This window comes from Onychostruthus taczanowskii, unplaced genomic scaffold (assembly GCF_017590055.1).
Source record: "Onychostruthus taczanowskii isolate IOZ18803 unplaced genomic scaffold, ASM1759005v1 scaffold76, whole genome shotgun sequence".
NCBI lineage: Eukaryota > Metazoa > Chordata > Aves > Passeriformes > Passeridae > Onychostruthus > Onychostruthus taczanowskii.
Window position 1 is genome coordinate 3,220,910 of NW_024505450.1, and position 15,430 is coordinate 3,236,339.

Below are 15,430 nucleotides of genomic sequence, written 5' to 3' on the forward strand. Positions count from 1 at the left end.
TCATGCATAAAGTCTGCCTTGCTATACAAAAAAAGCAAGTTGAACTTCTGAAGGCCATTACTTTCCCCATGCTCAGTTGCAAAAGGAATGGCTATTACATGTTCTACCTACACTGTGTGGCAGCTGTCAGTTTTCAGAGTGAACCTTAGCCCCCCACAGTAGCCAAAATTCTCTCTCTGTGTCTTCGCATTATCACAACAGATAATATTAGTTTTGCAAAAAAAAAAATACTGCAATCAAAATATTTGCTGATTTCTGATTCATTACTAACTTGTTTTTAAAAGTTAGTGGATAAAAGAATAAAATAGTCAAAGCACTAGCCGGACTGAAGGGTCCCAGAATTAAAACAAAGAAATAAAATACATCTTCAGTTAATATAGCAGAAAGGCATTTGCAGAAAACAAAGAATTTTTAAAAACCATGTAATGTGTGTAGATTTTTTAAAAATGTCAAAACAGGTGCTCTTTTACCTCTTTCTAAAATATTCATGGTTTCCTTGAATTTGACCCATCTTATGTAAATAAGAACATGAAAAATATTGCAGAAACACTGTTTATAAAAGCAAGTTGCATTACCCTTCTGGCAATGTTTGTCACAATATTTAAGGAAGGAAATAAGATATTTCTTATTTTCCAATTTCTAGTCCTTTTTTTTGGTTTTGTTGCTAAACACGACTTGATGTTGATAATGAGTTTAAACGATTCCTTCTTTACTCTTTTTTTTTGTTTAGCACTTTAGTAATGGACAAAGCAGGAGGTGGCAAGAAGGTATCCTGGTTACAGCAAAGGCTCTGACTTCTCTGCTGATAGTTTCCAAGCAGTTAACAAAGGTTGGGTTATCAAGGGTATGACAAATAGCCTTGTTATGGAAAAGGAGACTCCATTAGGCAAGACAGTCAAACCTGTTTTATCTACATTTATTGGTAAATCTGGTCTCTAGATAAACTTATTCTTTTTTCAAAAGCACGTACTTTCTTAAGGCAAGATTTACAAGTGTTACTGAAAAACTACAACTTAATTATTTTGGTTCCTTTGATTAGCAAACCTTCTTGTTTGGTTACTGCCCTGAAGAAGGAGCCTGAAAGCAGAGATGGAAAATAAGTGTTGCCTGCAGTGCACAGGGCCACCAGAGAGGATATCCCTGCCTTCCTGCTGGGCACCAGTGCAGCGACCAGGACACGGAACATCCTGGCAACAACGCCTGCAGAGCAGCTGCTGGCAGCCACACATCCCTGCAAAGCTGGGCCCAGCACCAGGACACAACTACCCTTCCCCAGCATAAAAGTGAGATAAGACAGGGAGGGTTTCTGCCTTCTTGTGGCACCAAACACCCTGGCCCATTTACTGCTTCCTTTAGGAGCGCTGGCTTCACAACCTGTCTTCAATTAGTTTTTATCATGGGGAAATGAACTTCCATCCACCTTGAATGATTATCCCAAGGCAACCCCGTGGTCTAATTCAGCCATCAGGTCCCAGAATTGCAGGAAGGAGAGCAAACATGGCTATAAATCTTATGCCTACACAGTCTGGCAGGTGCCAGTTTATAGGGAACACTTTGCCCCTCCCTCTGTCAAAAACCAGGTACACACACATGTGAAACACAGGAAACAAAAGGAGGACTGATCCAAACTTTAAGGTGAACAAATGATGTTGATGACCTCCAAAATTCATTTTTAATTGCAAAGGAAAGGCCAATTTTAATCTAAACAGTCAAAAAAAAAAAATCACCTTTCTTTCCAAGTCCATAAAGAAACCAAGTGCTTGTGTGGATAGCCAGAGAGGGACATACATATATATATATATATATATATATGTATAAATATACATGATTTCTCTAAAGGGCAAAGAGTTTCTGGCCTATATATAGTCCCTACATCTCTGATCCTGCAAGAGAAACTCTGAAATGATCTAAAAAAAGACATTAGCTACAATTAGAGACAGTTCACTCACTGAGGAACAGGTGAAATAAAATTAATTTCTTTTTTTGGATTTAATTTAATTTAGACACCATGACTAATGTGAATTAAAGAATCACAAATGACAGGGATGAAAAGGACCTCATTTAGTCTGACAGATGTTTATCTAGCTTGTCCTTAGGAATTTTTAGTGATGGAGATTCTACAATATTCTTGTCTGCAAGGCAACTTCTTGTGCAAATCATTAGAAAAAGATCTCTATATTTCCTGCCTCTATTTCTACCATATTTACTGCAGCCCATGATTGCAGAAGACAGAGTTGCATCCTCTGCATGTCAGCTTTCAACTCTGCTTCCATTTTTTCAAGAACTTCCATTCTTCTTTTTAAGCCTTACATCAGGGACTGTAATTTTGAAAAACTCTTCCTTCCCACCATATCTTAACACTGACCTAGTACAACCTTTTTAAAATAGGGAATCCAAAACCAACTGTGTTTGTGGTCAGAAATGACAATAATTAAAGTTAGAAGACAAATGATCTACTATAAAGAAAGAGACTTACACAACTCTACATTTCCCACAGATTTCTAAGAGTTTGCTATTCCCATTGTGGTCTCTATTCCTCCCTGTCATATGTCATGTAGTTTTTAGACTGCATGACAATGTTTGGAATGGTGGCTGGCTGTTACTTTGGTACCTGCCTTTACTCCCAATGCCACAATTTCTTCATTTCCTTGGGAGAGGCATCTTGAAGGAGACCCATGTTGAGGTGGCAGGGAGAGGAAAAGGACAGAAGCCTTCCAAAGGCCAGCTTTATTTGATTGTGTACCTCAACTCATCACTCTGTGCTCTACCAATTTGCCAAGAAAATGACATAAATCCAGTCTTTCTGTTAGATTCAAACTAAAAAAAAAAAAAAGAGTAGAACTCACATAGTAAGAATGATGCACTTTTAACAGGCTAGCACACAAGCATAATATCAGCATTAAACAAGGCTTATAAAATCAAATGCATAAAGTCCATTCCTTACACTATACTGATGAGTTAATTTGATTTTAATGTAAAATAAAGTAATACTTGACATCTATATCATTAGTGGATGAGTCACAACATTCTCATTAGCTAGAGAAGAGAAAGGGAGTTAAATTGCTCAGTAACTGTAACAACACTTGCAACCTGTCAGATATTTTTGTGTCCATCCTCTATTGCTCTGCTACTAAAAATTAGAAATTATAACATTAACATATAAAGTTGGTTCAAATACTCATATAGAAAGAAGTTCTCTGCTTTGTCCTAAAATTGGGGTTTTTTACATTATCACAAGAATTTACTTCACAAAGCAGAGGCATTTCATCATGTAACACAGAACAAATCAGAGAGAGACTTGGCTTTTGCTTTGCTACAGCTCTAAGAAAGGTGGGTCATACTGCACTTCTTTCATAAATCTGAGGTTTTGTATGAGTGCACTGCAGTGGAAATCAATCCCAATGAATCCCACACTGCCTCCATGAGCTGGCCTTATACACTGGGATCTATAAAGCTAGGTATTACATGAATTATATAAATTATACTATTATATAAATTCAGTGACTGGGCTGGACAAAGAAATTACTGGCCCAGCCTTGATGTTTGACTTGACGTGTCTCCAAGAAAGATACAATGGACGTGTGTCTACAGGCTAGGATGAGTCTTTGCTACTGTCACTCAATTTCTCTCAGTCTTCCTTAATTCACTACTGACAGCCATAAACATAATGAGTTATTCCAAACTCTTCATTCCAAGAAGAGTTTGAATAGGAAATATTTTGTAAGACATAATTAGTGATTGTAATTTTATTCACAGTATAGTGCATTTTCCTTAGGTGAAGCTGTAGGACGTAAGACTTAAAAGCACACCATCAACTAATCTGATCTAGCACTCCAAGCTATGTAGGTCAAGGATGGCCTGTCTCCTAAGCCCTGAAAACTGTAGAGATCCTTTTAAGGCTGATAGCCACCTGACAAGCCCATCCCTGAGCTGCTGGGGCACGGTGCTCAGGGAGGATTCTCAGCCAGACAGGAACAGCTCTCCCGGTCCCCACGCCGGGCTGTCAGCAGGGCTGGGCTCAACATGCAGCCAAGGCTGTCCTAGTAATGTCTGCCTTAATTGTCACTGCCAACCTGCTCCCTCCCCTGCCAGTTTTCAGCTTCCTCATTCCTCTGGCTGGATTGGGATTGAAGGCACTTGAGAGGATAGTTCACGTTCAGACTCAGGTGTTTATTAGTTCTTATCTATGTCACAGTCTCACAGGCAGTGAGTTCTGCAGTTCTTCACTAATAAGGCACAAAATGGCCAACTATCTTTTGTTACAAGGGCCTTTAAGGCTAAACTGTCCAATTAAGAAATGACATCTGAATTATTTTCATTTCTAACCCAATAACTGATCACTTGAAGTCTGCAATGTGGAGTTTCCCGACCAACTACAAAATACCACCCCAAACCCATGGAGAAGAAGGTGAAGAAGAAGGACCAACCTAAAACCTCCATCTTGCTTTATATATATTACTGTATTCTAAAAACCCCAAACTCAGAGTTTTCCCCCGAGATATCACACACTTCTATTCAAACTCCACAGCCACAATCCCAGTTCTGTCATTCCATTTTGGAAGCCTTCTCCATGGCCTCAGGTCAATGCAGTGTTCTCTTGGGGGTCAGTGCCTGCCAGCACAGAAAGTCTGAAATTCTCAGCAACCAGGGTTCCAACACTCCCCCAGATGGGAGCAGAGCTCTGAGCTGTCCCTGTGCCACCCCAGGAAGTGCAAACCCAAAATTATAATTTCCTGCCAATGTGCATGCAAAATCTAAACACACAACAGACCCGTGGTGTCAAAACTTACCATGTTTTCATTTTAGGCTCAAAAGGCAATTCTTCATGGAGGTAAAAACGGTGCAATTTTACAGACTGACACAGTTCTGGAGATATTTTTTTAGAAATATCATAATAATGGCCAAACTTTGTATATGTTGTTGGGCTGGTCTGTGGAAACAACAATACTGATTACAATCTTAAACTATTATCTGTCAAAGAAAAGTAATTAACTGGCAATACACTTCAAACCTCTGGGGTTTTTTTCCAATTCAGCCTAAATAAAAGCTTCAAGTAGAAAAACATTATAATATTTACTACTCCCCATTGTCATACTTGAATGTGAATCTTTCACACAGAGTTCAACCTTTACTATTCCAAGTTGCAGCACCAAAGTGCAGTCAGATCATTAAAATAATGTCTTTTTTGCACAAGTTCTAGACAAATGATCACAAATTTGCCAAGTCCAGATGTATGAAATCAGCAGAACACCATGTGTTCAGTCTCTGATTTTTCAGTCTCTGACAATTAGATGGGTGCTACAGAAATATTTTCTGCTGACTTGGAAAATGTTTCTCTGTATTTATGATCAGTGAAAAAATGAACCATTGCATCTCCATGTAAGTGATTTTATTAGAAAAATAGGAAATAGTTTAAAATTATTTTCAATTCCTTGAAAATCAAATAAACAGTAGGCTGAGCATTACATGCAATAACTATGATTTGCCATAATGAAGATACATTTTCTTCAGATCTTAATTTTGGTATATGAAACACCATAAACCAAATTTAATGTATACCTGTGCAAGAATTACACATTTTGAACATGCTGTGCTATTAAATAGAGGAAATAAATGCATCTGTTTGCTGCGCATTAACGGAATTCAGAACAGAACCTGCAACATTATTTGAATTATACATGTAAAGTTAACACCCCTATCCTGGTTTAGGTACTCCCCCTTCAGATTGTTATACCATAAAATATTCAAGTAGATAGTATTTTACCAGAAAATGCATTGAACTGTTAAGATTAATTAGAATGATTTGATTTAGGGCACATATTTTGAAGTTATTTGACTAATAGCTGTTAGGCTTGGTCAGTTAGCAGAGAATATCAACAGTAACAATAATGCAATACTTTTCCTGGAATAACCAATGAAACCCAAACTTTTAGTTAAAAGAAATAATTAGTTTTTCATTTAAAAAACCCAATGGAATTGCTTATGAATATCTAGTCATTAGAGGCAAACCAGTTTTAGTAAAATATATATATATATATAGAAAAGCACATTCTCTAAATCAGTGTACCGATTTATTTCTTGGTATCTGATTTTTAAAGCAGACAGTTCAATAAAACATAACATTCCATCAAAATTTAAGTGTTTTTATTCTGAAATGTAACTTTATTCAAAACAAGGATTCTGAAAGCAATTTAAACAGGGGCTGTTCTTTGGCCTATAATCTATTCTTTATCCGGATTACAGATCAGAATGTTTTTACTGCAATCTCTGCCAGAGCTCATCTTTTTATTGTGTACTTCCAAGCCCCCTTAATGTTTTAGAAAGGCCTTGACTAACTGAACTTTGATCTGATGTCTTCATTGAGAAAAGCTCCAGGTTGCCCATTTCAGATGCAAATCCTTCCTGAGGCCCAATAGAGTTTAGTAAAGACAGCAAAAAAGAAGAAACAAGAAGTTTCCAGGATCCTCTTTGAGAATCCTGAGGCACATTGGTGTCCTTAATCCACCCCGCTGCAGGGATTAAGGTAGGTGATAACCTCTCTCCTTCCAAAGAATGAGCACAGCGCCTACAAACTGGGTGGAGCCTGGGATTTGGCGCTAATAAAACCCCATAAAAGCAATAAAAGCTGGGTCCATGGTAGAGGGCCCTGAATAGGGCTCAGTGTCCTGCATTCCCAGGCTTAGCAGGGAGCTGGTGGAAAGCCTACCTGACTCAAGGAAGCGTGAATAATGAAAGGGAGCAGAGCGGCCGCGCGCGGTGCCCAGCGCGCACTCGCCGTCCCTCTCTGACTGATACCTTGGGGGTTAAGTTTTTCTCTCCTGGTTTGGTGTGCAGCTTTTAGCTTTATATTAAGTTAGTTTAGGTGTTATATTAAGTGTTACTAGGATCTTTTCACAGGGTGGTGAAGACAAAACAATCCCATTCCAGCTGGAGATTCAAGGACAATCTCTTCAAACTTCAGGCCCAAAGCCTGAACAATGTGAAAAGAGGAGGGTGGGCAAGCAAGCAAGGAGGATGAAACTTCATAATTTGGAGCTATTAACTGGGCAGTTGGCTCCTGTGTGCAAATGGACTAAAGCTTATAAAAATGTGAGATCTCAAGACCAGCCCTCTTTTGCTTCCATCTTGGAGCCATCTGGGCACTGCCAGGATGTGCTCTTTGAAGGCTTTTCATTAAATATCCACTTTATTCCTCTTAACTCCTTCTGGCCTCAGTTCCAGCTCCTTAAGAAGGCATCACTACATTCCTTAGGGGGCTGGAAGCTCAGGCCAGCTCTTTCCTGGATTCCTGGTTTGCACAAGGAGAAATACTCTGAATTGTCAGTGAGCAGAGTGCGCTTTTCCACTACCGTCTGCTGTTAATGTTTCTAATTGCGATACTAATGTGCTAGAAATCTCAGATTTAGGATGAACCAAGGCAGAAAATTGATTTCATGCTGTGACAGTTTATATATTGCCCCAAGAACATAAGCAGTTCATTAAAAAAAAAAAAAAAAAACCAAAAAAACCATACTGTCTTGCATTGCAAAACAGGCTCTCCATATACTCAAAAAGTTGAAATTTAATTCACCTCTGATACAAACGTAAGTAAGAAACTGGCAAAGGCACATCAAGCTTAACAAGGTCTTTCACTCCTTCATAAGATTTCTTATAAATCTTCGATTTTTTTCTAATGGAAGATATGTGCAATATGTAGAGAGAAACTGTGACAGCTGTGAAGAGCACTAATGCAAATAGCATGCCTAAGAACAAAAACGAGGTACTGGCTAGTCTAAACAGGGTTGAATACATGCAAAGGGAACATCTGAACTACCAATCAAAAATCTATTATTACTCAGAAACAGTAAACAAATCAATCATCAAAAATACCACAAAGGCACCTTTTACTCAGCATTCCTGCTCTGTATTTAGCCAGATAGTGGATAGAAAAGTTTCTGCTATCATGGTTAGAGTTCTAGCTAAAAGCAGAGCTAATTTTTCTCTTTCACTATTGAAACTATTTGACAGTAGTTTTTGAAAATGCACTGGCATATTAGTTCAATCAGTTTGGGAAATATGCCTTGAAATTTTATTCAACATTGGTTTTTACCAGCAAAGGAACATTTAAAGGAGGAATCACAACCAAAGTTGTTCATTAAATTATTGAACTAAATGTACTGTTATGGGTAGCAAGGCAGTATCAGATTTTTCCTCAGTGGAGTATGATCACCAATCCAATTAACATAGAACAGAGCCAAAATTTCATGACAACTGCAATACAAAATATTGAAAAATATCAATTTCAAACCAATTTTTCATCAATGAAAATGTCCTCAGGAATTTAAAGTAAAGATAGTTTAAGACTGATACTTTTATTTGTGTGTTTTAACTTTTGAATAAATTTAACATACACATAAAACTATTGTGCCTCAGCTATGGAGAATGACCAAGGTCCAATTCAAAAAGCAACAATAACAAGGGAAACTCCCTGAAAAAGACTGACCATCTTATTCTATCTTGCATCATCAATTTTCAGTAATCAAGGGTGTCAATTTTCAGTAATCAATTTCAATACATCATGCATTTTCAAGAAATATTACATTAGTGGAAGAAGTGGTTACTGCTATGAAGTTAAAGAAGATGAGTGGAAACCCAACTGAATTTTCAACTAATTTTTCTATTTTGTTAGAACATCAGAACACAATTTGTTAACAACATGCAATTGTTTTCATATCAACGTACAAAGAACTCTGCTAGACTTTGAAACAGACAAATTAATTTGGGGATGGTTCAGAGTGGCACAGCAAGCTCCACAATAATAAAATTGATGAGATTATATGATTACCCTGGAGGGTGTTTGATTTGGCATGTCACCATATATAAGTCTTTTCTGACACAACTATATAGCCATGTCTGTGCAATTTCACAGAAAACCAAACATGCCAAGCCTTGTAAGATCATTTTGTCACATTCCAATTATGTTTTTAAGAATACAACTGAACTTACTAGGCAGGTATGACTACATCTAAACCAGAATTTATAAACGTAGACTAAAATGTACAGACAAACGCAGGATTCTATTCTGGATAGTCAGAAATGCTGTAATTTTGTTAAAGACTGATTGTGCCACTGGATTAAATAAGAAAGCCACCAGCCATGGGAGATTGATTATCCACAAAACACCAACAACTGTAAACTCTGAAAGACTGACCACTGAGCTTGTTCCTTACATTGTCCCTGCACAGTGATTAGCTCCCAGTGACAGTGAGGCTGATAGAATCTCAAGGGCTTGCTTTCGTTGTTATGCACACGGATAAGCAGGTCAGCAGCTTGCTTCCACACACCACTTCCACTGCAGACATCCACTAAGTCCTGTTGATTAAACCTACTTAAGTAATTTGTGTGCAACTAAATTTGACCCAGTTTGGAGGCAAACAAATTTTCAAAAAAGCTGTCTCAATTTGATAATACTCATTGAAAAATCCCATGGAACTTAAATGGTTTTTAACTTTTAAATTACTATTGTCTGTATTGAGTTTTGGAGTACCTGCAAACTCTCAAATTCCCTTTCTTTTTGCATCACTAGTAATTAAAACATTCAGTGATATATGATAGTTTTCCTCAAGAGGCAATCCTGTAACACTGCCCATCAGCAGTTCTGTTGTCCAGGTCCTCCTGAAAAGCATTTGCTTTTCAGATTCGTTTTGAGTGCAAGAGGAAAGACGCAGGAAATAGCCATTACCTCAATTTTTGGTAAATTTTGGTAGCGCCACGCTATTTTCATAGAATCCTGAAAATCCTCAGATTTTACAGCTGCTGCTTCATCTCCCAATTCCTTCCCATAGGAATCATCAAGCAAAGGGGCTGGAAGTTCCTACAGGTAGAGAGCAGAAGAATGTCAGCTATCTGCAGGAGAAATGGCAGTTCAGGTCGTTATCCACACTCCCCTCCAGCCAGATAACACAGTTATCTGAGTATAATGGGCAGCTGCAAAATCTGTAACAAAGCCTGATTATAAGAACTCTTCTGAAGGACTGGCTCCTACTAAGCAGGAAAAAATCTCATGTAATTATTATTGGAAAAATGAATTACAGAAGTAAAAGAAAGAATGCAGAATGGAAATACCACATTTGATGCTCTACTTCATCTTGAGTAGGATCCATATTTTTTTTTTGTAACCTTTCTTTAGAGGCTGACCTCCTAAACAACTCCATTTCTGACAGTGAGCAAGTTCCCTGCATATTTAAGCCTATTTAAGCCTTTTCCCACAGCAAATTTAAGCCTATTTTAACATAAGAACTTTGTTAGCTGCTGTAAATCTTTCAGAAGTCTCCAACAGACCACAGCAGCCTACAGACACCAGCTGAAAGCCACTGCAACAGGATGGTTGGAATTTTCTCTTCTGCCAACCATCAGGCATGATACCTGCTCGTGATGGATATCTCATGGACACAAACACAGGAAAGGAAAGGGGGAATGTCCAATTCTGGATTTCTAGAAAGTTTCTAATGTACTTTCTGCCTTTGCTGCACTGCTGAAAAAGCAAACAACATGTGATTAATTCAGAACTCATGCAATGGGCTTCTACTGGAAAAATAAAGTGCACCAAAGTTTTCTGCCCCAACTTTATCACACCATCCCTGTAAGATGGAGGGCACAGAACCTCTGTCTGCTTAAAACAGAACAAGGCTTAGCTGAAAACTCTCTTTTCCTTGAGCAAAGACTCTTGAGGAAGAACTGTGACGTGCCTCAAGGGTTAAACACACACAGAGCTAGCCAGTAGCCCTCTATTGTGTGTGGAGATACAGAAAAAGCAAATTTGAAACCTTCAGAAGAAGAAGCTGGATTGAAGGATGGGACACCCATCAAACACTGCACACAGGCAGGGCTTTTGCCGACCATCAACACCAGGTGACATTCATGGCTTTGTGTGGGGACACATGGCAAAAACAGACACATGCAGAAAGGAGACAATGAAAGTTTAAACACATCCATTTTAGGTTTAGTGTAACACTAATTTACTATTAATAACATTAAATGAATAATTAAAATTAACATCTAGCAATAAATTAACATTAATTTTAATATTAATTACTAATAGGCAATCATAGTTATATTTTAATAATAAATCTAGTATTTATTAATTATATCAATTTTTATTTTATTATATGTTATGTGTTTTATTTACATTAATTTTAATATTCTTTATTACTAATGATTTAAATATTCTTATTTTAATAATAATTAATATTAACTAATAATTATTATAATTAAGAACTATTAATGTGCATATTTCTATACATAACCTTACTAACAATATATGCTACTTTGTTCATTTAGCATAAATTAACATAGCATCTATAATTATGGAAAAAAAAAAAAAAGAGATTTCATATAGTTGCTTCTTTCTCCTTCTGGGGTTGGTCACTACCCTCTCTGAGGTACCAGGCAATGGAAATTATGAAAACTTTTATAAACTTTATAACTTCATAAAGTTGCAAAAATAGAGCAACTGTATCTATGTGTTTCTGCAGCTCAGCAAAAAATACAAACCACACCTTTGAGCAAGTAATTTTATTTTTTCTGCTGTTACAAATGAACTGCAAAAGCCTGGTAAAGACTATTCATGAGAACGATTGTGTACTGAGCTGTATTTTCAGACTTATCACAGCTTGTTTAAAAAAATACACTTGCATACAATAAACTCATTACTGTGGTAGTAAAAATTAGGCTTTCTGGGTAGGAAAGCTGCAAAAAGATGAGCATTTTGACTTAGTATTTACACTTTTCATTAAGTTTATAGATTTATAACAGTTGTTTCAATTTAAAAAAATTTGCTTTAGTCAGAGTTCCATTACAGCTACCCAGCAAGAAAGTAGGCAAGCTTTCAAATCAAAGATTTCAGATAGATGGGAGAAAATGAAAACAACACTGCACTGAAAGGTTCTGAGAAAGCATAAGTACAAACTAGAGCTGACAAGCAGCCCGATGCATTTCACATACATGCAGACACAAACCACTCACATTTACTTCTAAGAGCACAGTATGAAGTATTTTTCTTCAAAAACAAAAAAAAAAGGTTACTTAGAACTGTTAATTTTATAACTCGGCTATCCCCAACAGAGTTAATCAATCTTATTTTCCAACTGAGATGTTACTTTGAAAACACATACTGAACAGTTCAGCATTGTGCAGATTTAATTTCCTCATACAATTATTCATAGATTTAAACACAATAATAATTTAATAAATAGATTTTTCCTAGATTTAAACTTTCTATCATTAAAATGTCTTGCAGTGAAGAGCTGCTGATACTTGATAATCTCAAAATATTCCTCATTTAACCATAATTTAAAAAAACCCAAATCAAGTTTAATTTAAAAAAGTGAGTTCTGCAAAGAATCTGGAGGCCCAAACAACATTTCCAGACCAACTTGCTCCCAGGCAATTTTTTTTCAGTGGTGGGTAACCTCTGCTTTTTTCTGAAAACAAGTGCCTGCAGAGATCATGAAATCTTGCTTAAACATTTTATCAAACTCCCTGAGCCCGCCCCTGGTCAGACACCACCACTGGCAGCTTCCACATCACCTGCAAAGCCAAAAGGCAGGCAATGGCATACTGCACAATTCTCCTTGCTGCAGGTAAAGAGGAAAAGAGGAGCAATATTTCTTACAGCTGTTTAATATTTTTTTGCCCTAGAATGACTGCAAACACCTGTCATTTGTGCTGCTGGCTCCTTGTTGTCATGTAGTAATGGGGAAAGTCAAACTTGAGACGGGGACATTAACTACAAAAATTTGTGTGTTTTACACATGAAATGTATTTATGCTGAAAAAAGAACAGAGATCAAAGGGTGAGAAGTTCTCCAAGCTGCTTAAATAACCTCATGTAACACTGAGAAAGAGTTCCTGCCTTCCAGTGAGAGAACAAAACCTTCTTCCATGGCCCTGTGTGGCAGGGAGGCACCACAAATCCCAGCTGCTGACGTCCAAAAAACATAGTCTAAAACAATCAGAGGCACATACACCATCAGTGCAACACAATTTGGCACTGCGGTGTGTCCTAACTGCTGCTGAGAACAAAGCAGATTAAGGAAAAAAATATGGTTTCACCTGAAGCTGATAAAAGATTTTGGCTGCCAGAGATGAAAATCCATCAAAGTATCCATCTGAAACAGCATTTTTCTCTTCCTTTTTGTTTATTTTTTTTTCCAATATAGCTTGGTTTTAATACCTAACACAAGAAAGAGTTTTTATTTTGACATAATAAAAAACTCCTGACAATAGAAGAGCACATGCCTCAGCTTAGGTCTGGTTTATTCTGTCTTGCCCCTTGCAAGGAAAAGGAGAAAGGACCAGGAGCACTCCAAGAACTCTCTCAGGCCAAAACCAACTCTAAACTGCTTTGTAAATGCCACCACCTAATAACCACCATGCTTAGCTGAAGAATGCTTCTTAGATGTGCCATGTTCTTGTCCCTCTGCAAGGGACACTGAGATTTAAGACATTTCTGAGGCTACCACATTTCACAGCCACACAATTTTCTATGCCAACAGCTGTTCTAAAGCAAAGACATCCTGAATTATTCTGGATGTGGGGGTTGTGAACTACATGGGCTCTGAGGAGGCTCTGTACATAACGAGCTGCAGTCTGCAGAAGGAGCTCTGCCTTTGGATATTTTGAGGACCAACGGCCTGAGCTCCAGCAGTTTTATTAACTTGGTTAAATACATTCCGAGATGTACTTGAGCACAAAGTGGGGGGGGGGGAAATTCCAATCCCATTCAAGATCAGAGTATAACTTTGTAACTCTTTATACTCTACATAAAGAATAATAAGCAGATTTTTTACCTCCAGATTTGCATCTCAACTTTATCACTGTTATCCCAGCTTCAGATACCCTCAATTCCATTTACACCAGGCCGTAAGAGGAAAAAGAGGCAGAACATGTAGGAGCTGTTTGAAGGCATGTCTGTGTTCACTAAAAGCCAACGTGCCTTCATCAGCCTGCCTGAAGACTCAAAAAAATACCTAGATGGTCACTGTTTTTCCTTGCTGATTAATGTATCTCATTCCTTAATTAAAAAAAAACCAAAACCAACAACATTTTAACTAGAACTTTGTGAACTTCGTGGGTTCTTTCCCTAAGTAAACTAAAGACTATTCTAAAAGTAGTAAACTAACTAAAATTTTATTTCTTTACATTGTCAATAAAAAGAAAAAAGTTATAAAAAATGAAAATAGTCTAAAATTGTTATTCTAATTCTTATTACTCTTTAATTACTATTAACAAATTTTTCTTTATACCCTTTAAAAATTTTAAACCTACTTAACCTTCCTCCTAATCCTACCTCACAATAAAAAGTAAGTACACTAATAATTAACCAACACTAAACTCACCACACTTCTTGATACATTAGCCAAAAAAACCCTCAAAATTAACAAAATCTCAAATTAACAAACCAAAACCACTACAACGGGCAATACTGAAAACACTGAATCATCCACAATCTTCTTCTTTTCTTCATAACTGCTTTTATTCTTCACAATAACTAGAATTGGAATGAAAGGCTTTCCCCTCTTCTGACTCTGATAATTAAATGTAATTCTTTCTCTCAAGATAGAAAATGTTTCCAAACCTGACCATGCCTGAGTGACACAGTGCACCTCAGTATGAATATAAAAAATATAATATCAAAAACATATCTGTCATTACACAGATGTATCCTCAAAAATATATCTGTCATTACACAGATTCATCCTCAAAAATAAAGGCTGGATGGTTGGATCTGTACTTCACAACTTCTCAGCACCATGAAAAGCTTCATTACTGTCCAAGAATAACATAATTTAGGATTTAAGAGATTCATGTTCTTAGAATCAAAATCAGAATTTTAGAAGAACGCAGTGTTACCAAAATATGTAGAATTTATTTACAAAACTTAAGCCAGAATCTGGAAATCAAAGTGCTATTTAAACAATGGACCAAGGAAAGGAGAGTTGGGCTATCAGCCCATAATCTCTCTGTTTAAACTATTTTTGCTGAAAAATATCTCAGCTCCCACAACACAGAGCTTGGAAAAGCTTTGGGACTGACAATTTTGTGGCATCAGTGTGTCTGTCAACTTCTGAGAACTGTTACATTCTCCCAGGCTAAAAAAAGACAAATCTTTCATAAGGTACATAAAAAAAACCCAAAGCATGTAGCAGTGCATTAGTTAAAATAAAATAAAAAAAAAAAAACAAAAAAACAAAAAAAACAACAACAACAACAAACCAAAAAACCAAAAACAAACAAAAACCCATATAGCATTTCTTGGGGTCAACTAAAATACAAGTCTTTGCTTTGCAGCATGAACACACAAAAGGCAGACAAGTGCTAAAGTTATTAAGGGCAGTTGGGCTGGAGAGAAAGAAGCTTGTTGCAGTTTTAAAATTTAAAAAAAAAAAGTT

General features: G+C 37.0%; 1 protein-coding gene across 2 annotated transcripts in view; it reads right to left on the bottom strand.

Moving 5' to 3' along the window:
- The window catches only part of ELP4 (elongator acetyltransferase complex subunit 4), a 135,551-nt gene that overhangs the window by 96,500 nt on the left and 23,621 nt on the right, over nucleotides 1-15,430 (bottom strand). For both annotated transcript variants that reach the window (XM_041423284.1, XM_041423285.1), the window contains exons 4-5: nucleotides 9,722-9,853; nucleotides 4,791-4,930 (exon numbers count right to left, since the gene is read on the bottom strand). In XM_041423284.1, coding sequence (XP_041279218.1) covers nucleotides 4,791-4,930; nucleotides 9,722-9,853 — 272 coding nt within the window. The remainder of the gene's footprint in view (nucleotides 1-4,790; nucleotides 4,931-9,721; nucleotides 9,854-15,430) is intronic.